Raw genomic sequence first — 22384 nt, forward strand, 5'->3', positions numbered from 1 at the left:
ATGTCTACGGATTTACAATGCTAAAATCAGAGATTTGACTCCCCTCGGTGGGCTCAGCAGATAGCCCGATGTGGCTTTGCTATAAGAAAACAAACAAACAAACAAATCTCAGGACAGTTGGTGTGGGTATTAACACTTTTGCCAATAAAGCAGAGAACAACGTTTCGACCTTAGGCCATTTTCAGATTAAGAAAGATACAATATTTCTAGGAGTTGTATTACTAGGAGCGTTTTGATAGGGGGCGTGTCAGCGACAATCCTCTCAAAGACCCAAACCACACTATTCTCTCACAGTTCTCAGGTGATGTTGCAATCTGGAAGAGTGTCGAAAAACCAATAATAGCAACAAACAACCATTGCTAAACAATATAAAATTTTCACTGCACTAAGTGGAGAATTAAAATAAATGCGCACAAAATACAAGCCATATTATTTGCGAAATCGTAGAAAAGGTTTGGCTTGTTTTAAATTTTGCGCAAAGCTACACGAGGGCTATCTGCGCTAGCCGTCCTTAATTTTGTAGTGTAATACTAGAAGGATGGCAGCTAGTCGTCACCACCCATCGCCAACTCTTTTACCAACGAATAGTGAGCTTAACCATCACATTATAATGCCCCCATGGGTGAAAGGACGAGCATGTTTGGTAGAACATAAAGCAAATTAATATTACAGTTATATCTAGACGTGACTCTTACAGGTAACAATATCAGCAAAATTCTTAAGGATTACTTTGACTCAAACTGCATACAACACATTAATAGCATAAAAACCAGAATTTTGAAAATAGCGAGTTACTTTAAGACTGTGAATAATAAAAAGAAGATTCAACAGAAAACATATTAAAACTTTACAGAACACACATCAGACCAGTCGTAGAATATGTTTGTATAACATAGATAAATGTATCAAAAACACTCATCAACAAACAACAGCATATACAACATTGTATTTTAACGCAAGCATATACAGTCCCACGATCAACAAACTAAATATTTCTACAAAACTGTTCAAACATGCCAATTCTATTAAACAGACTCCTGGATAACTCGCTTCAATATTATAACAGAAATATTAATTCAAATGAACTGATGAGCAAACTAGAGAGTTACATAATACGTGAAGAATCTAGCTCTAAGTACCTCTCCCCTCTGAATGTCATAAATAAAAAAAACTTAAAAGTCCAAACAGTGCTAGGCTAATTGAGTCGTAGATAGAAACGGTAGCTCTATTTTAAAATTTTGTATATAAAAATAGGATTATGCGTTTGGGTGCATATGACTGTATTCTGAACACAGACTAATAGTTCGATCATAAAAAAGAGAAGCAATAAAATATATGAATTAATATTATCCCATGAAAAGACTAAGTTAATTACAACTACGGACAACGGACAAAATTTAATATACTGTAATACAACAACAAAGTAAATGCTAATTAATTACCCAGGATTTAGTAGCAGTGCAGATAAAATAACAGTTCCAGAGAGGGAGGAAGAGGTAAACCTGTCCCTTTCTGGTCCGAAACATGGACTAAATCCAGATAAAGAATAATAAGTTGCTAGTGGATGTATAGTTCTAATAAGTGGCATCAGAGGATAGTGTGTTATCTACGTCTTACTGAAAGGACTGTTTCGTGTCGCACTACTCATAAAATGTCCAAACTCAAAAAATGTATCACTAACTGTAACGTATTAATGTGGTGTGTTATTGTTATTAAGCAGAAAACTACCCAAACATATATCTATACTCTTCTCACCGAAAGTAACGAAACCCTATTTGTAGCGTTATTAGCCCTTTGTCTTATCGCTGAGCCAAGTAATGTAGTACAGTTGTATTCACCTGTTTCTAGACGATCGTATATGAAAGTATCTATTCATACATTTAATGTTCTCAGATTTATATGATATAAATATATAACTAGAGCTTGACGGTCAAGTCTTTGTATATAAAGTCAGCATGTTACACATATTGGTCAAATGCTTTTGCAATGTTTAGGAAGATTAAGTAACAAACATTATCTACTTCTGCAATGTGGTACAAAAAGTGATTTTGACTTTGTAAGCACATTTACCGTTTATTAATATTTTTATGTTTTATGAAGCTTGAATTAATATGTATATTTGTTATTTTTGTGTTGGAATTAAACTCACTATCCACTAGTTCTAATGAAATGGAGAAGCTAGAGAGACAGACTGTTTACAGTTTAGATTTCACTACATTCACTCTCAGCTATTAATATATAAGTAACCTTACAAGCTAAAGAAAGACACAATAACAAGTTATTTGATTATGTAGGGTGAAGGGGAAATCTTTTCATATAATTAAATTCTTTTTACATATTTACAGATAATTTTATAATGGACATTTTTGGGAGTATATGTCAAGGGTCAAGTGTTCTCGTTCTAATGAAGATCAGTCTGGCCGTTTTTCTGTTATTTGTTCCTTTCATAGGCACGATCAAAAGTACGTAGAAAGGTTCATTTGGTTTAAGTTTGTATTGCTCGAATTGGGATAAAGGATTTGCATAATTAAATGATCATCATTGTTCTACCTATTTTACTGTATATTACTCTAACATTTCTACAGAAGGTCAATTTCTATAGATTTCAACGGGTTTTTCAAATCGGTAAGCTGTTATAACAGGTAAAAATTATAGATAAAACTCCAACTCTATCATCTCAGGTGTTATCAATACAGATATTATTTTAAAATCTTGAAAAAAAAACCCAACAAAAACAACGTTTTCCAGAGAATTATTGGTGTGGAAGAATTAAGTATGAAGGCTGTAAAATGTACATTCATAGAACCAAATCATTTGTATTTTCTTCAGTTTAGGGATGTTACAGATTTTCACAAAATATTATTTTGACACTAATAAATGAAGATATGAAATTTATTACTAAGTGGTCCATAATTTTGACGGTAAGTAAACAATTTTTAAATGGTATAAAACTTATTTATTTGACGTTAAACACAAAACTACACTAAGACAAGTATCATTGTCAGTGGAGATAAAATACTTCAAGTTAGGGAATGACATTAACAACCTCAGTTTTATTACTGCAGCTTTAGCTGTGTTCTGACAGACTAAAATTATAGAAGGAATATTTCACATATTTGTTACACAGAAGAACCATAGATAATTGCCAGGGACACGTACCAAACATCAGACTTTATTCATAAGACACCATGACAACAGTACTTCGAAATAAATTTCTGGAATGACATCGATAGTAACAGGAGGAAAGTTACATCTTAGTTTTACAGAAACAGATGTACAGGAAATATTTTGATATCTAACATCAAATATTAAGATATTTTGTTATTGAGTTTTTATACATTTTTAAAACATATGTACATAACCAACCGATAACTGAAAGTTTTTTCTCACATATTCCGTTCTGATATCGACATATTCCGATAGTACTTTATCTAATTCAAGGACAAGATGTTTTTCAACGTATGATAATTCCCTCTTTTATCCACCAACACTGTTTCCACGTGTACGGTTATATATACGAGTAACTCTAGCCCTTCATTATACACCGCTCTGATCCTCAACCATGGCTATAACACATACAGGCCAGTCAGTATACAGTAGTTAGATTTTATTCGAGAATCAAAATGGATTAATAATAAGTATACGCTAATTGGTGAAAAAAAAAAAATTCTAAATTGTAGGGTAGATGTATTCTGTACGGAACCAAACCTTGTCAATAAGTTTAGTGAGTGTTACTATCATGGGTATCACCCAGTTGAAGTATGTAACATTTGTTAAAAAAATATTGTGATCCAGCCAAGATTATTAGAGATATTACCGTATTACCGTTATGAAAGATGGAAGCGCCAACATGAATATTTTCCTCAGAGTGACTAAACGAACATCTTTACAGCTGACTCACCACTTCTCACGCGTGATTGAAATTGTGCAACACATTTGAAAGTTAGGTCTGCCTGTATTGTGGTATAGTATCGTTCATATATCAGTAGGAGCTAACAATCCATCTCTAGGATAGTTTCTCGTTGATATTGCGGATGAATTTGATGTAGGTCGCATCTCATCGTGGGTCAATGGTGGACTGAAAAACTACGCATATCAAGGTGTTAAATAGAGAAACCTAAACTTTTCATCAGTGAAGTATATAGTTTTGAAAATGTTTAACATTGAGCAACAATCTACAATTCCTACAAATTTAGCCCTTAAACAGCAGCCATCATCAACTGATCCTGCTTCCTAGAACATTCCCACTGTTTAAGGGTTAAATAGAATATATTGAAACTATAAGACACTCCTAATAATCATTCGAGAAATGATAAATAAATAAATATGATATTTATAATATATTTTCATATTAAACATTGATAACAACCTTTACAATTTGACAACTGTAAAAATAGATTTTTCTTTATATTTTAAACAGATAATTAGCAAAGAAAAATGACGCTTGTTATATTATTTGAGTTCCTTACTGGTAGACAAGTAGTACAGTTATGTAATAACTACAACTATATAGTTATATAACAGGAAATCAGTTAGGTTTTCCAACATATTTACATTGTTAGACAATATAGCAAGAAACCTACTGGCTTTTCATTCCGAACATACGTTATTAAACTATATAAGAAAAAATCTCAACGTTTTCTTTACGATAATTTACATATTATACAACTCAGTAAAACACAGTTAGTTAAATCAACTTCGATTCACTTAACTTGTAAGGATATGTAACACAAATTAAACAAACCGTCTTTCCATTGACTACTTAATAAAGCCAGTTTGTTTAATCGCTATTCACTTACTGTGTTAAGTTTTATAATTAACAGCTTCACTTATTATGGTGCATAATTATATTTTACTATCGAATCGTATCCACTGAATGGTAGTTTCTGCGTCTTTACAACACTATTAAAAACAGTAATTTTTACAAATTTCTCTTTACTGTAAATTTCCCAAATAAAGAACGATACCATTTTGACCACAAACACTGAACGTCGTACGTCACTACTGATGAAGTTTTTTCGCTTACTTGGAAACAATTCTTTCCAATAGTTTTATTCAGAACTTATGAGACGGTGCTAACGTTTTGATAATCCAATGTTATTATTACCTTATATTAAAACATTTGTTTTGTATTTTGACAAATTATTGTATTTTATCACAAAAACGACATTATGTACACAAAATAAACATATTAAACATAGATTTGGGACATACACTGTTTTAGTTAAATATCTTTACGTCTTTTTAGTAATAATGTGACGCACACAGATGTGATATTGAGACACCGTTATATATGTTTGTTTTTCAATTTCGCGGATACCTGAACGAGGACTTTCAGCGTTAGCCGTTCCTAATTTTGAAATGATATGCTGGTGGTAAGACAGCTATTCAATACTATTTGTCATAAACGTTTCAGTCCATCTTTAAAAACAAGTAGTAGGATTTCCAAGTAAAAGCAAAGCTTTTTTAATGCATTAAAAACCATGAAAGTTATGAAGAAGTATCGTATTATAACAATCTGCTTGAACAAAAATAAACATTTTTAAAATGTTAAGGAAACAATAAAAGAAAACTTTAAAACCCTTTTGTTCCATTACTTCTACAAAGATCTTCATTATCAGCTCCTTCTTCATCAGTAATTTCGTCATCAGGACAAGCTACACAGGCGTCAGCAGCAAATGATGTCATGTAAGTCCCTCCTGGACACGGCAGGCAGTGAGTTTGGGATCCGTTATCATAGTGTCCAGGAGGACATGGATCTAAAAGCGTTAAAAGTACATAACTAAACATTTATTTACCCAGTGTTAATTTTATTGTTCTAACAACGTCTTTAGTATCAAAAAACGTATATGTTGAACTAAAATTCCATATTTTTAAAAGTCTTTCATCTATTTGTGTTTAATGTGAACAGTTTAAAGTAATTGAGTATCACATATACTTACAACACCTGTTAACATCTCTTTGGTATCCACGAGTACAGTTGAGATTCTCGGCTGGAATATACACTGGAGAAAACAACAGAGAGTTAATATTTTTATTAGCACGTTTTGTGTCACCGTTTGAATTTTAAGGTTTTTCACAATGAGCACGACGCACTAGTTATAATATTAAAAAAATAAATAATGTTGTAAAATAACAACATAAATGTTACTTTTCGTGAGAAAAATAAAACGTGTCAAAACAGTTTCTTAACAGTAGACTTTTGTTTCTTTATGTACTTCCTGATTAAGTTAACTAATGAAACTAATCACACAACCTTGGAAATTTATGAAATTACCCACGATCTTTTTTTTATGTTATATCTATAGGTACATTTGATTTCCGTTGGTGTTTCCCTTGCAAAATTCTTATTTGTCACAGTTAAACTGTCGTCACTGTTTATGTTAATATCAGTTATGAAAATACAGGTTATTTTGGGAACATTACGTTGTTAAAATGTATCAGTGTATGATTGTGTCTTGCAAGCAACAAAATATCAAATAATATCCTTATAATGCAGAAGTTGCATGAAATGCATTCCGAGAAAAATTTTTCATTTAAAGTTAATATAAAAGTAAATCGTTAATTTTTTGCGGATTTATCAAGATAAATAATATTGCGATCTAACACCTTTCACTGTAAATTTAAAGTATTGTTTATTCAGAATACGTTCTCAAAAAACTTCGTAAATATGATTTGTATCTTTAGAGTACAAAAGATTTTGCTTCAACATTCACAAGTTGAGTTCATTATATCAAAATAACTTTGGAGCCTCATCACTTCTCTCTACAGGTTTACCATAATTCATCTAGTCTCTGATCACATAGAAATCTGTAATTCTTACATCAGTGACGTGACTGGTGTGTCTGTGTGTACAATAACATGCATATCCATCTAATTACTCAGCGGTTAGAAGATTGAGATACTTTTTTACGTACCGTCGCCTGGGACACTTCAGCGGTTTTTATTTCTGACATTTGTGTTCGTACGACTTGTTGTAGGTCTTTTTCCGAATTGTTCGGGCGAACTAAAATTATTTCTTCGATGCTCTTACGTACAATAAATATCTTTATTTCGAAAAATCTAAATTCTTATTTGAATATATTTTCATGATATGGGTATATAAAAATTTACATTGGAAAGGTCTGTTACATACCTTTCCCAAAAGCTAATAATTTTCGGTTACATCACACCATTTAAGAAATGTTAAGTAATGTCATAAAGTTGTTCTGATAAATTCTGTTCTGCCGTGACTTTATATCAGATTGAGTCACATTACTTGCCAGGTTGCTTATTCAAAACTGTTTTGGTATAGCCTACTAATCTTATAAACTATAAAGTATTATTGCTATGAATATCAGTGGCACCCTCTCACTAATACTGTATGTTTATTACAGGAGTACCGATAAGATTACGAGTTCGTATTCATCACTACCCTAAAATAACTCTTTTCAAGGCATCTTTAGCATCAACTGATGGAATGTGATGCATCTTCCAAGAGTATATTATGGCTGTCAATATCAACATCTGCATCTTGGAGTTGGACAATATCACCCATTACTGGAGTCCTGATTAGATGGATCAGTATATGGACGAACAAAGAGTGTAGTGTTGATGGTAACATTTGAAGTAATTATATGTGGATATGTTTACCAATACTTATTCATACCACACTTCAACATCGACATTTCCTCTCATGAAAATTAAGAAAAACTGATTTCATGTTATCTCTAAAGTAATAATTCGTTGTAAGTACTTTTAACATTATTGTAATAATCTATTTCATGCATTTATATTTCTGAGGAACCCACTTGAAGCTAATAAATTTTGCAGACGTTCTACAATGGGTAATTTAAAACTTTTTATTACAGAATTCATATATAGTTCGATGTTTCTAGGTTATAAAGCGATTAGGAAAGATATTTGAGATAACGGTGATATAGAGAAACCTCAGTCAACAACACGATACTCACCCAGCCAATAACCCCAAATACAATAAACAAAATATTTAAATTCTTGTAAAAAATAAAGCAAATACAATACTAATGTCATTTATAAAATACTTTATGGCAACTTCCACGTATTTTACGTCAGAGAAACAAGCCCGAAACTCAAAACAACATTCATGTAACACAAAGAAATACAATCTCACGTTTTTAAATTTAACATTGCAACTCAAATAAATATACTACATGTAACATTTAAATATGAAACAGAGAATCCAACATCGCTAGACGATAAATCAAATAATTCCTTGTAATACAAGAGCAAACACACATTAAACCAATGTAAAGAAACACTTTTATATCTATATTAATAAAACTTAATAAATCTTGTTCGATGTATTATAGTTTGAAGATGATACTTTTAATTTTCACGATTTTATAATTTACAAAATATTCTGAGAATACTAAGAGTACGAGGTCTGTTCAAAAATACGCGGACTGTTTGAATTGCGCGGCTCCAGTTGGTTCCAGTGGAATCCGCTTGGTGCCGCTAGGTTCGCACAGATCAGCTGATTACGACGCCAATTCCCGATTGCAGATATCTTCATTTGTGTATTAGCTACGCGGTTTTAAGTGAAGTGCGATTTTTTTCGTTTGGCGGATTTCAGAATGAATGACCTGAAGGAGCAACGACTTGCTTTGAAATTTTGTGTTAAACTTGGAAAATCTGCGACTGAAACTTTTGCTATGCTTAACACGGCTTACGGTGATGTTGCTATGAAGCGTACGGCGTGTTTCAAGTGGCATGAACGTTTTAAGGATGGTCGACAGTCCATTGAAGATGATGAGCGTCCTGGACGTCCTTCCACGTCAACTGACGACCCACACGTCGACAAAATCAACACCCTGGTGCGGGCAAATCGACGTCTGACTGTTAGGGAGCTTGCTGAAGAGTTTGGGATATCAGTTGAATCTTGTTACGAGATTTTGACAGAAAAATTGAAGATGCACCGCGTTGCTGCGAAATTTCTGCCTCAAAACTCGTGCGTTTTTGGCCAAACACTCGATCACTGTTCTTCCCCACCCCCCCTACTCACCTGACCTTGCTCCTTGCGATGTTTTCTTGTTTACCAAACTCAAAAGATCCTTGAAAGGAAGAAGGTTTGAGGCGATTCCCGAGATTAAGGCAAATGCGACGAAGGAGCTGGAGGACATTACAAAAGAAGCGTACCAGGACTGTTTCAACAAGTGGAAACACCGTTGGGATACGTGTGTGCGTTGGGGAGGAGAGTACTTTGAAGGAGTCCCAGACCTGTGACTTCTAAATAAAGTACATTTGTTTTATGACGTCAGTCCGCGTATTTTTTGAACAGCTCTCGTATATACCAGAACATCAAAACTGAATCAGAAGAACTTCTAACAAACAAGAGCATCATTTCAAGTAATATTGTGTGTATAAAGGTAGGCTGGCTTCATATAAGCTCCCCTCTCCAAATTATCGTAATGCAAATAGTATTAATAGGAAATTACACGAAGGTTGTTAAAAACTATCATATAAAAATAAGACAGTTCAATTTTCATTATAATTAAATGATATAAAAAATAACGTATCGTTTTATGAACGAAATCGATAAAAACATAGTTTAATTAACGTAGATGGGAGTATTTTAAAATTCCTATCTGGTGCAGTAACAACAGTTTGATCAGCAGAGACAATTCCATAAAGAATTTTTTTACTTTGTAGGTGAACAAACGAATAATATGAATTATTTGACTCAACCAACTGAAAACCATGATTAGAAAAGCATACAGATCATTGGTATCACTAATATATCAATACATATCACAGAAAAACAAAATAAAATATATAAAACAAGAGCTGAAATGTTAGCTTTCAATGACAAAATTCAGAATAATTGACAGTAGTTTGCTTTTATAGTGGAAAACATAGATCGGTGTTAGCTATGTTAGAAAAAGCGCGGTATGTGACCGCAAGTTGAAAGTTAAGTTCTTGCTTTCTACTCTAAGTAAGCTATCAAATCTATTAAGCAAAAGATTACTTCACACTTATAGTTTGTGGTCCCTACACATAGTTATCAGATTTTCATTTATTACACGTGGACTGATATTACTACAGCTACAATTAGATGTACCTTGAAAATGTTTAAATAAATTGAAAAGAAATGCACTTATTGTAGCTGTTTTAATATCAGTCCACGTGTAATGCATGAAAATCTGACAACTATATGTAGGGACCACAAACTGTAAGTATGAGGTAATCTTCTTTCACTTTTGTCTAATATATTTGATAGCTTACTTGGAGTAGAAAGCAAGAACTTAACTTTCTAATTAACTGTAGAGAATGAAAAGCTTTTCGAATGATCAAGTACACATAGTTTTTCTTATAACAAAACCACATCGGGCTATTTACTGTGTCCACCGAGGGCAGTCGAACTCCTGATCTTAGCGTTGTAAATCCATAGACTTACCGCTGTCCCATGGGGAGACTATTTCATTAAAACAATAACTCCATGAACATAGTTATTTAATGTTAAGTGTTAACTGATTTTATCTGTTGTCAGTCCAAAACTGGTTGCTTATCAGTTCGATTATAAGACTATAATCGTAACGTTTTTAATTAATGATTAAATGGTACAATAGATTATATTACACGTTTTTAAGCTGTGAGTTTTTGTTTTTATTTTTCTCTGTAAATATGCACTCTACTTAAACTAAAGACATACTTATACGACTTGGATTTAAATGTATTCATAAAGAATGTGAAAAAACAACGTATTTGCGAGTCACTTGAAAATACTGAACCACAAGAATAAGAGGATCAATTTAAAATAAAACACCAGTTTTAATAAATGAAGTTTTAATTAAAATTCCTTTTAACCAAAGAAATTATTCAGTCACATTTATTCCAGTTTAAACATTAAATCATCGTGTAATATCATTGCTTCGCCAACTTAAACATTTTCTACCCATCCTGTACATATTTTACATAAAGAAAAAATATTTTTTATTGCTATAAATGAGACCGACTAACGGGTTCTAGCATTAAAGAAATCTCCTATAACGAGATTTTCGCACACCACTGACTTAAAATCGGTTATGAGCAAATTGAAACAAATGAGGCAGAAATATTTGCAAGCAAATGTGATGTTAAACATAATTATTAGGCTTCACTAACCTCTGCACTCCCCATCAAAACCTGATACTATTAAAGAAACATCCGTTTATGGTAAGAACGAAAAAGGCCTGGCATGGCCAAGCGCGTAAGGATTACGACTCGTAATCAGAGGGTCGCGGGTTCGCGCCCGCGTCGCACTAAACATGCTCGCCCTCCCAGCCGTGGGGGCGTATAATGTGACGATCAATCCCACTGTTCGTTGGTAAAAGAGTAGCCCAAGAGTTGGCGGTGGGTGGTGATGACTAGCTGCCTTCCCTCTAGTCTTACACTGCTAAATTAGGGACGGCTAGCACAGATAGCCCTCGGGTAGCTTTGTGCGAAATTCCAAAACAAACTAACAAAGAATGAAAATATCTAATTTGTATACGTAAAATACATGTAGAGCTAAGTTGTTTATGTTTGTGTGCTTTCTTTTAGCAAAGCCACGTCGGACTATCTGCTGAGCTCACAGAGGGATTCGAACCTTTGAGTTTAGCGTTGTAAATCCGTAGACTAAGATAGCAAAAAAAAAAGAAAGAATAGAACGGCAGTGGTATCAACAGTTTGAAACTACTGTGTAGAAACTTTAGATAGATTGAAAGTGTAGTGTATCAGTAAGATATCTTTAGAGTTCAAATTTTTAACCAAATCTTTGAATTCATCATCATCATCTGCCACTCGATTCCTTCAAGGAACATAGGGCCGCAATCACTGCGGTTTCTGTAACAGGTTGATTTAAGTGAGTAGGTTGTTAGCCCATTGCACCGATATGTTCCTAATTTAGAAGTGTAAGACTAGAGGGAAGGTAGCTAGTCATCACCACCCACCGCCAACTCTTGGGCTACTCTTTTACCAACGAATAGTGGGATTGACCGTCACATTTTAACGCCCTCACGGCTGGGAGGGCGAGCATGTTTGGCGCGACGCGGGCGCAACCCTCGGATTACGAGACGCACGCCTTACGCGCTTGGCCATGCCGGGCCAATCTTTGAATTCCTAAGGTTGAAACCAATGAATACAAATACTTTACAAACGATAATTAATGACAGAATTAATTTTCTTTTTCCTTCGTATGAACATATCCGGCTTGGTTGTTTGCAAAAAAGTAACACATAATATGAAATAATTAAGTTAAAAGTGATACTATTGTCATCATAATCTTACGTATACATGGGCAATATAAAGAATTTTGTAGTCAATACACATGTAGAAACGGGCAAATTTACATAATATATGAATAAAACAATATATGATTGTTTGTGAATTTCGCACAGAACTATCTGTGATAGCCGTCCCTAATTTAGTAGTGTAATACTAGAGGGAAGGCAGCTAGACATCACCACCCACCGCCAACTCTTGGGCTCTTCTTTTACCAACGAAAAGTGGGATTGACCGTCACATTATAACGCCCCCACGGCTGAAAGTGTGAGCATGTTTGGCGCGACCGGGATGCGAGCCCGCGACCCTCAGATTACGAGTCGCACGCCTTAACAGCTTGGCCATTCCGGGCCATGACAGCATATGAATCAAGATTTACATGTATTTATATTAAAGTTATACGAAAATATTTAGAAGTACTTTTTCGAGATTTGCGACTGTAATATAAATCCTTTTCACGTATCAGCCCTCAAATATATTCTACCATCATGTTTTCGTTGTACACGCTCCCAAGTCACAAAAGCAAAGTTTGAAAAAAATAGACCTTTTCCATTTACTTTAGGCATAAGCAATTAGGAAAAAAACATCTTGTGCCCAGGAACAAGAAAAGGTAAAAATTTTCTTACATAGTGTGATATTACGTATACACAGGTAATTATTTTTTAAATCAATACACATGGTGAGTGAAATATCAAACGAAAAGGTTATGGCTGAAAGACATTTAAAAGCAAGATGGACGATTTCGATTTAGATGTTATTTCTGTTAAGTTAGTGTAGTTTAATAAATGAAAATATGGTCTAAAAAACCATGAATTTACCTCTGACATCATGTTTGTAATCACCTTCACGATTTTTGCATGTGTAAATTCCCGCGTCTTCAAACTGGATGTTGGTTAGCACTAATTTGCCACCGTATTTTATTTGCGTTCTCTCACTATTAATAACTTGTTCATTGAGATTTAAGTACCAAATAACTGGTTCTTCTCTTGCTTGGTTTGAACATATTAATGTAAGAGTAGAACCACGTTCAATTTCGTAGACGAATGTAAAACCTGAAACAAGCAGGAAACTACCGAAAATATAAAATAATTGAGTGTAACTAGCCATTGAAATCTCTCTGCACTGTACGCTTTGTAAGTCACTTTCTTTATTGTTTCTAAGTGAAATATCAGTGTTACTATGCGCATAATAGTATTCTTATTTGAATGACGTCATGAACTGAAGTAACATTGTGAGATAGAAAAACGTTTTACTAACAATAATGATTGCAAAGTTTATTGTTTTCTGTTGTGTGAAAGACGCTTGAACAGAGAAATTATATTCATGTTTATGTTATGCATAATTTAGATTTAATAAACAATAACAACACTTGCCTAAGATTCCAACTTGAAATTTAGGTAAAAGCAAATAAAATTTATACGAAGTTTTGTTTTGCAATTTCTTCTGACAATACAAGTCTTAGTCGGTATTTATGATATCAACCATAATAAGACTGCTAACAGAAGTCTCATGATACACATAAATTATAATTGAGTAGTTATAAATCTACAAACACCGTAACAAGGCCCGGCATGGCCTAGCGCGTAAGGCGTGCGACTCGTAATCCGAGGGTCACGGGTTCGCGCCCGCGTCGCGCTAAATACGCTCGCCCTCCCAGCCGTGGGGGTGTATAATGTGACGGTCAATCCCACTATTCGTTGGTAAAAGATTAGCCCAAGAGTTGGCGGTGGGTGGTGATGACTAGCTGCCTTCCCTCTAGTCTTACACTGGTAAATTAGGGATGGCTAGCACAGATAGCCCTCGAGTAGTTTTGTGCGAAATTCCCAAACAAACAAACACTGTAACAATATTTAAATTAAAAAATCAGTTAAATAATATTTACATATATAACTTATGTGACGAATACTGCATTCTATGGTGTTATATAGAAATTAATGACTACAATTAGCTGTATTAATATTTTGTTCTTCAAAATTAATAAGATTTCAATAATTTGTTTTTTGAATTTCGCACAAAGCTACTCGAAGGCTATTTGTGCTAGTCGTCCCTAATTTAGCAGTGTAAGACTAGATGGAAGGCAGCTGGTCATCACCACCCACCGCCAACTTTTGGGCTACTCTTTTACCAACGAATAGTGGGATTGACCATAACATTATAACGCCTCCAAGGCTGGGAAACGAGCATGTTTGGTGCGATCGGGATTCGAACCCGCGACCCTCGGATTACGAGTCGAACGCCTTAACATACTTGGCCAAGATTTCAATAGATCTTTTTTCCTAAAAACGATAATATGTTCATTACGCTATCACAGTTTTGTTGTGCTGTTGCAATAAAGTTAATACCCTGAATCAAATAGGCCTAAGATTTATAATAAATATTATGTAAATTGCAAATGCTACTTTCCCCTCAGGTCCAGCATGGCCAGATGGTTAAGGCACTCGAAAGTCGCGGGTTCAAATTCCCGTTATAATGTGACGGTCAATCCCACTATTCGTTGGTGAAAGAGAAACCCAAAAGATGGCGGTAGGTGGTGATGAATAGCTGCCTTCCCTTTCGTTTTACATTGTTAAATTAGGGACGACTCGTGTAGCTTTACGCGAGATTCAAAAACAAACAAACAAACCTATCTCTTAATTTGACGTTAAGATACATTTGCTTCTAGATTTTTAAGTTGTTCATTTCTCAGTTAAACAACCAAAAACTGAAAAGAATAGCATGCAAAACTAACGTATAATTCAATTACAAGATAGTACATGGATGAAATCCTTTGTTAAATGTAATTTTTGTTACTGTGACACTTCGGTTTTTGAAACGTAGATTTATATTTTTATAAATTTTCAATTTCATAAATATCTTGTTACGTATTTCTCTTCGTCTTTGAAGTGTTTTCTTGAATATTAAAGGAGGTCCACAGTGCAGATTAACAGTATGGGGTTCACTATAATGGAACGTTATTTATATACGTATAAGTCTTTGGGCCCTTTTTATTGTGGCTGACATTTTAATTAATAGTTCTGAAAAGATGTCTACGAATTTGTGTCATTCGCTTATTCTAGAGTAATGGATGTCAGGTCTTTTTTCTAGATGGTGTGTAAAAGACAGTAGAGTTACACAGCATTACTTGTGATGGCAATAAGTTTCTTAATCAATACGCTACATAAATAACGTAACTACATAACCAAACTGGCAAAGTACAGAACTTCACAATTTGAAAAACAATTTTTTTCATTAAATTAATTCCCTTAATTCTACATTAAAAAACAAATCAGATCATGACACACATACCTGCTACCGGATCCACAGCTTGCTTTGCTAGTTTCCTAAGAGCTGCAGCAAAAGTTGAAGTTCTGGTGGCATTCAAAGCAGAATTACTACTTCCACTGTTGTGACCAATCATGTTATTAATATGTTGCCCAGGATAAAGAGGGGAAATAGCTGCCATAGTGTGAACACCAGGTTTGGGAGGGGCATGCATCGTTAGAGAGGGAGTCTTAGAGCCATGTGGTAACTCTGAAGACAAAATCAATCATCAGTTCAGGCAGTTAGCTCCAATGATCTCCATAAAACTTAAGAGCTTCAAAGAAATTATGGATATATACACACACATAATACAATTCACATGGTTTTGACACACCTATCAATTTTGTCTTTTCAATTTCTAACTTTCAGTAAGAGACCTTCCATGCCATTATAATCAAAACAAAATATATAACTTGTGCTATTTTCCTTCATTGTTTGTGTATGTTATTAATTTCCTTCACACACTTGGTTGTGCATCAAACGAAGTTTTATATGTCTTATAGTTAACCTTTCCACCACAAGTTAGGTGGGTTTAAAATTTAATTTCAACATTATTCAAATCACACAAAAGGAGCTCTCAGTGAAAAGAAAGTTAACCCTCAAACTACCGATTTGTCTTAATTTGTTCATTACCAGTGGAGTCCATACATATTGTATCATACTAAGTATTGTTATATTTTTGTTCTCTACACCATTCAGTGTAAACATATGCCAAAGAAAAAAATGCACAGTCACTAACATTCTTCATTGAGTTTGTAAGAGACACAAGTAGTAATTAATGGGATAACTGCAATATTAATGTTATATTCGTTTAAATTGTAACAAGTTATTAAAGTCTCTCTGAACGACAAAGGCAAGAACTCAAAAGTGGTTTTGGTATGAAAAGTTGACAAGAACCCCCACTGGTAATTCTACGATTGAACAATATTGTACTTTTTTCCATATAAAACATCATACACTTAATCCATTTATGAAACAATTTATAACTAATAAAGGTATCAAAACATATTTTTTTCTGTACCTGTTGCGTTCATATACAAACAAAGCAGAAGTAAGGTTCCCTTATGAACCTGCTAAATACGTGAAGGAATGATCTACATCTTTTCTGCATACCCCTACAGATGTGATTTCTAATTTAGGCACGTGCGCTATACACCAATATGTGAACAATCCAGTCAACAAGTAGGTTAAACAATGACGAATTTTAATTTTTTAGCATAAATTTACACGAATTCAAAACAAAGTGTTCTACTTACATGTGTTAATTGGAAACACCCACAAAAATGTTAGAACTCTGGCACCAAAGGTAAATCATTGTTGGAGGTCTATTAGAGTTTTTTGTAACACTAAGTCTCACAACCAATCGCACCTTGACAGTCGGTCGCTACGGTCGCCAGCCAGCTGTCATTGTTGCGCTCTAACACCTGCCCTATGACGCAGCAGTTATCTCACGTTCGAGCCACAGGCGCTGTAGTAAAAGTGCTCGGTTTGGGCACGCGCCTCGCACGAGGCACGGCAGATAGCAGCAGGTGGTGCGGTGTGCAGTAGACGTTCTTCTGTGACACGTAGGTAACTAACACAGAACCTAAGTCCTCAACACTCTGTATGTATCTTCTGATTTTGTAGCTTAATTTGGACAAGAAAAATCACTTTATACTTTCAGGGGTATATATACAAGATCATAAGTTTCATACAAGGTCAATAATGCCCAAAACACCATTTCACCGCAGTAATGGAATGTTGTTTTATAAAAATTATACTATAAAGCCTCGTGCACTGTGTATGTATGTGCGTTTTTTCTTATCGCAAAGTCACATCGGGCTATCTGCAGTGTCCAACGAGGGGAATCGAGCCTCTGATTTTAGCGTTGTAAGCATGAAGTCTTACCGCTGTCCTACTGGGGGTGGGGTGAACTCGGACAGAAAAAGCAATACCGTTATTGTGACACATGTGACGCATACAAAGTATCAAAACCACGATAATATCCGTAATACAGAACATCAAACGACGTACAAGCTATGAAGAACGAAGGTCATTTAAAAATAATTAAATACGCCCATTATTGGCGATCCAGATGTTTGTCAACTACAAGCCCAATTGTTTTTTGGCAACCTGGTTTATGTTTTCTGTGAACATAAAAGATGCGAGTATTTTTGTGCGGAACATGCCATATATAACATATTACATTCTGGTTAGGAAGTAAATACGCAGGATCACCTTCAAAAGTTGTAATATTTTCAAACCAGATCCAAAACTCTAGAGCTTTTGAAGAGCTAAGGATGAATAATAATAGTCAACTATCTGAAAAGCGCTCGAATGGTGGATCTCGTTTGAAAATGTTAACAACTTACACATACCTTACTATGTCCGGTACGGCCAGGTGGGTTAAGACACTCGACTCATAATCTGAGGGTCGTGAGTTCGCATCCCCGTCACATCAAACATACTCGCCCTTTCAACTATGGGGGCGTTATTATGTGATGGTCAATCACACTATTCGCTGGTAAAATAGTCCAAAAGTTGGTGGTGGGTGATGATGACTAGCTACCTTCCCTCTAGTCTTACAATGCTAAATTACAGATGGTTAGCGCTGATAGCCCTCATGTAGCTTTGCGCAAAATTCGAAACAAAACAAACCATACCTAATTGTACTCCACTGTATTAACCAGCCATCTCATCCGCTACTTACTTCCTATCGTATAATTTGTACTTTTGTCGATAATATGACGCAGAAGAACTTGAAAAATAATCCAAACATTGTCCAATCATTGCCTTGGTTAAAAACTTAAAACTGTGTACATAACGTTAATTTACAACCTTTTTATCACTGACATTTTAATAAACATATCAAATCGTCTATCGCTCTTTGAAATTATATATTGAACTGAAATATATTAGCATTCTCGTTAGAAGTGGATTATTTTATGCAGTTCTAATATGTTCAAAACAAAAGAATTCACCGTCTTGTTTGTTTGCTTCACAATTTTTATTCAAAGCTACACAAAGATCTAATACTAACCGTTACTAACCCTGAACCGAAACACTAAACGTGCTAATCATCAACATCCACTGTTAATTCTTCAGGTTACTCTCGTCTGGGGTTTTATTGTTACTCTTTCGACACGTCCATGTTTTTACGAGAATAGGCTACGAACCACAAATCCTCGGATTCACAGTCCAAGCACGCTAACCACAAGGCATTATCAAGATATAGTTATAATGCACAACACTAACAAAAAAAAAAAAAAATCAGTAACTCTGTACAACGACAACGACTTTCATAACCTAGAAACACTTCACATGAATCGCATTTTTGGAGTACACTTTAAAAACCTGATATCACACTAACTATCACACGCTATAATACACTTCCTATTCATTCTAACTTCATTCTAGCTTCCAAAAGGGCTCGAGTTCATTTTTTCAATTACCTAAAATTTTGATGCAACATTAATTCTTCATATAACAAAAAATTCACGACTGTATATATTTATACGACTGAAAACAAATAGCTTTAAAGTTTCACGAATTTCATAAAGAGTATACCGGCTGAAAACACCATTAACACCGAGGGTACTGAAATTATAAAATAAAGCTTTCTGATCTTCATAAGTAGATACCTTAGAAATGTATTGCCTTCCAGTGGCACAGCGACATGTCTACGGACTGACAACGCTAGATTCCAGATTTCGTGGTGGGCAGAGCACAGATAGACGATTCTGTAGTTCGGTGCTTCATTACAAACAACAACAGATATGCGTATTTAATTAGTTGTACCGATGGCCCAGTTAACAGTTTACTGTGATCGTGAGTTTTTATTACTATGTAAAAACTTCCTTTTTTGTTAAGCATTATATATAAATATACATAAGCACATTAAAGTGATTTTCTTTTTACTGTATCGTACTGTAAGGTGCAATGTGGCATCTGTATGAAAGGGAGGGGCATCCTGGTGAATAATGTACATATTTTGATTTGTACACACGTTATTATTAAACCAATGTAAACAGAAGTAAAATCAATATCGGTAATCAGTACGCGTTGCCAGTTATTATAATTATACAATATTTTGATTATATGAAACAAAAGTATGCTTGGTTCGCTACAACTAGAACACTACCAGCAACACACCCTGTTCAGAAGAAAACTTACGACTATTATTACGACTATCATAAGACTCTCCAATCAAAAGAAATGTAAAGATCGAAAGCTGAAGAACAAACAGAAGTTCGGATTTTTAGATTTTATTAGATAATTTGTCTAAAACTACAAACATTAATGCCTAGGTGAAATAAGGATTGTCTGTGTAGATCAGCCTTACGAAAACCGCAGCTGCAATACCATGAAAATCACTTAACCCTTTTCTCAACTGCGGTTTATATAAAACGGTACTGGAGTGAACGACTTACGGTTGACATCAGATGATGCGAACATTTTGAATGGGCCATCGTAAAAATTCACGAATCTTTGCACAAACGAAGTGTTAAAAGTAGGAAAGAATATAAGGACAGGCTGAGGCGTAGCTAGCACTACGCAGTGGGAGAGTTCTTCTCGAGAAGATGTGGACCTTTCCTTCTGCACAAAGAATTTAAGTGATTTTATACGAAAATGCACTGCTACTACTACTAATAATAATAACAACAACAATAAGCATACTGTAGGCATTTTAGGATGCTGAGAGCAATCGTTTGACCCAAAGCCCATGAATACGCTCATCATGCGTATTCAAGTTTTAAAATACATAACATGAATAACGGCTGACTTACCACAACTGTTTCGCTCAGCTATAAATCATCGACTTCTTTTAATGCCAATAGGTACGACATATTACATCACGTTGAATAATTTTACGTCTCTGTTATCAACAGTCAGTCTATTATCACTCTGTTTGATGAGCAAAAAAATACACAACAGGCTATCTGTGTCATGCCTACTGCACGGATCGAACCTTAAATTTTAAAGTTATAAGCAACCTAAGTTCCTGCTGAGCCATCATCGTGAGGGGATGGGCGAGTCAAACACCATAAAAAACTGACCAAAAAAACAAAAGGGTGAAGTCACTCATTTTCTTTGTCACAGTAAAATATGCAGGAAAGCCGTACCTTAAATAGTGGGATTAATCACAGTATTAGTGAAATTGAGTCATTTGTTTACTGTTAGAAGTCCTTTAACGAATAAACAGTGAACCCAGAAGAAAGTCTTGTCCACAAACAGTTTAGAAAGATATATTTAATAAGCAGACGGGGTCTATGGACGACACAGATAATTCTTGGGTTAAACCTAAACAGTGTTTTCCGACATATCGGCACACAGAACATGTTTACAGGTTCAACGCAGATATTATGTTTATAAGCAAGTTTTAAAATGAGTTTTTTTTTCTTACAAAGAAAATCAAAACAAACACTATCAGTTACCTTTTGAATTTATACACAGACGTAGCATCTACACACTTCGGTTCATTCAAGTTCTAAGGGGAAACGAAAGCAAATAAAAGTACTTCACTTAGATATAACATCACCAGCTTTATACAACATCAAACCGTTGTCCATCACCATCTGCACCAAAATTACACCAACTCCTTTAAAATATATTCTTTTGTTTCTGCACAACCTTAATTAAAAAAATTATTTATTTATTGCATATAATTATTATGGTTCAGAATGAAGTAGGAAAGTGAGCGCACACAAAACGCACACAAGCTTCGCTATCTGCTAAGCACGGTTGCACTGAGTAATTGACCATATTTACCTACACATACCTTACCCCCAAAGTCTTGGCGGTCCTGCTGGAAGTATGTGTGTGTTAAGTGAGTCATCCATATGAATTTTATGTTAAAACAAAGACTTTCACAAAAATCCTATAATGAAATATCGTAAACACAGCTCCAGCAATCCTTTTCCTTAAAACCGCGTGTTCAACAGTTGTAGAAGTAGAAACTCATAAGTGTATTCCAAATTAGTAACACCTGGGTGTTGAAGCCACAGTTACAACGGTAAGTTATCAGAAACTGTAAAGAAACAACTTAGATATACATGTGAAAAAAAAGACAACCATCATACATCATTATATATCAAGGGTTTAATAAATATCCCCCCCTTCGGAATATCCTCAGAAGAACCAGACTTCGTCACACACACTTTTAAATGAAATAATCAACATATAAGCAAACAGATAGTATTTTTAATCCTTAGGAAAATGTATCGAGAAAAAATCGATCAGTTAGTAAATGAACGCCATGCTCAAATTCTTTCCAATCGTCCTGAAATTACCTAAATGTAATTTATAAATCTATTATCGTGACATCAGGCAAGATGAGTAAAAACTTAAGTCGATTTTCAAAACCGGATGGAAATTGAAACGATTTTCGTCTAATCGATTTCCAGTACAGCGAGTGACATTTCCAAAAGGCTACCAAGCGATAAAAGCTAGAAAACTACAACAGTATATAAGTCAGATTATTATTTGAAAGGCTATACTTAAATATCAGAAGTTAGTGATAACAAGTTCACGAAGCAGTGCATGGATTTTTTAAAATACATTTAACTTTATTGTTTAAAGTTTGCATAGGAAAAAAAGTTAACATATTAAAGGAAAATGGAGTGGAATAATTCCATATGACTTGATACTCAACTTTTAAAATATTATCGTTAATAACTGTACATCTTACAAAAATTAAATTGGGTGGGTGGATGTACACTAAGTAACAACAACCTGCATAAGACCACTGTTACTTAAGTTTGATTTCTTCAATATACGTTATATTGTTTTCTATGCTGACAAAAAACACTGAACCTTTTATTAACTATATAATTTAATTTGTATTCAG

General features: G+C 34.5%; 1 protein-coding gene across 1 annotated transcript in view; it reads right to left on the minus strand.

The window, feature by feature from the left end:
- Positions 1 to 3156: 3156 nt before the first annotated feature.
- The window catches only part of LOC143242580 (uncharacterized), a 57978-nt gene continuing 38750 nt past the window's right edge, over positions 3157 to 22384 (minus strand). Inside the window, exons 2-5 of the mRNA XM_076486045.1 lie at positions 15544 to 15768; positions 5943 to 6005; positions 5598 to 5759; positions 3157 to 4086 (exon numbers count right to left, since the gene is read on the minus strand). Of these exons, the coding sequence (XP_076342160.1) occupies positions 4058 to 4086; positions 5598 to 5759; positions 5943 to 6005; positions 15544 to 15733 (444 nt within the window). The 5' untranslated portion in view covers positions 15734 to 15768 and the 3' untranslated portion in view covers positions 3157 to 4057. The remainder of the gene's footprint in view (positions 4087 to 5597; positions 5760 to 5942; positions 6006 to 15543; positions 15769 to 22384) is intronic.

This window comes from Tachypleus tridentatus, unplaced genomic scaffold, assembly GCF_004210375.1.
Source record: "Tachypleus tridentatus isolate NWPU-2018 unplaced genomic scaffold, ASM421037v1 Hic_cluster_2, whole genome shotgun sequence".
NCBI classification, from domain to species: Eukaryota; Metazoa; Arthropoda; class Merostomata; order Xiphosura; family Limulidae; genus Tachypleus; species Tachypleus tridentatus.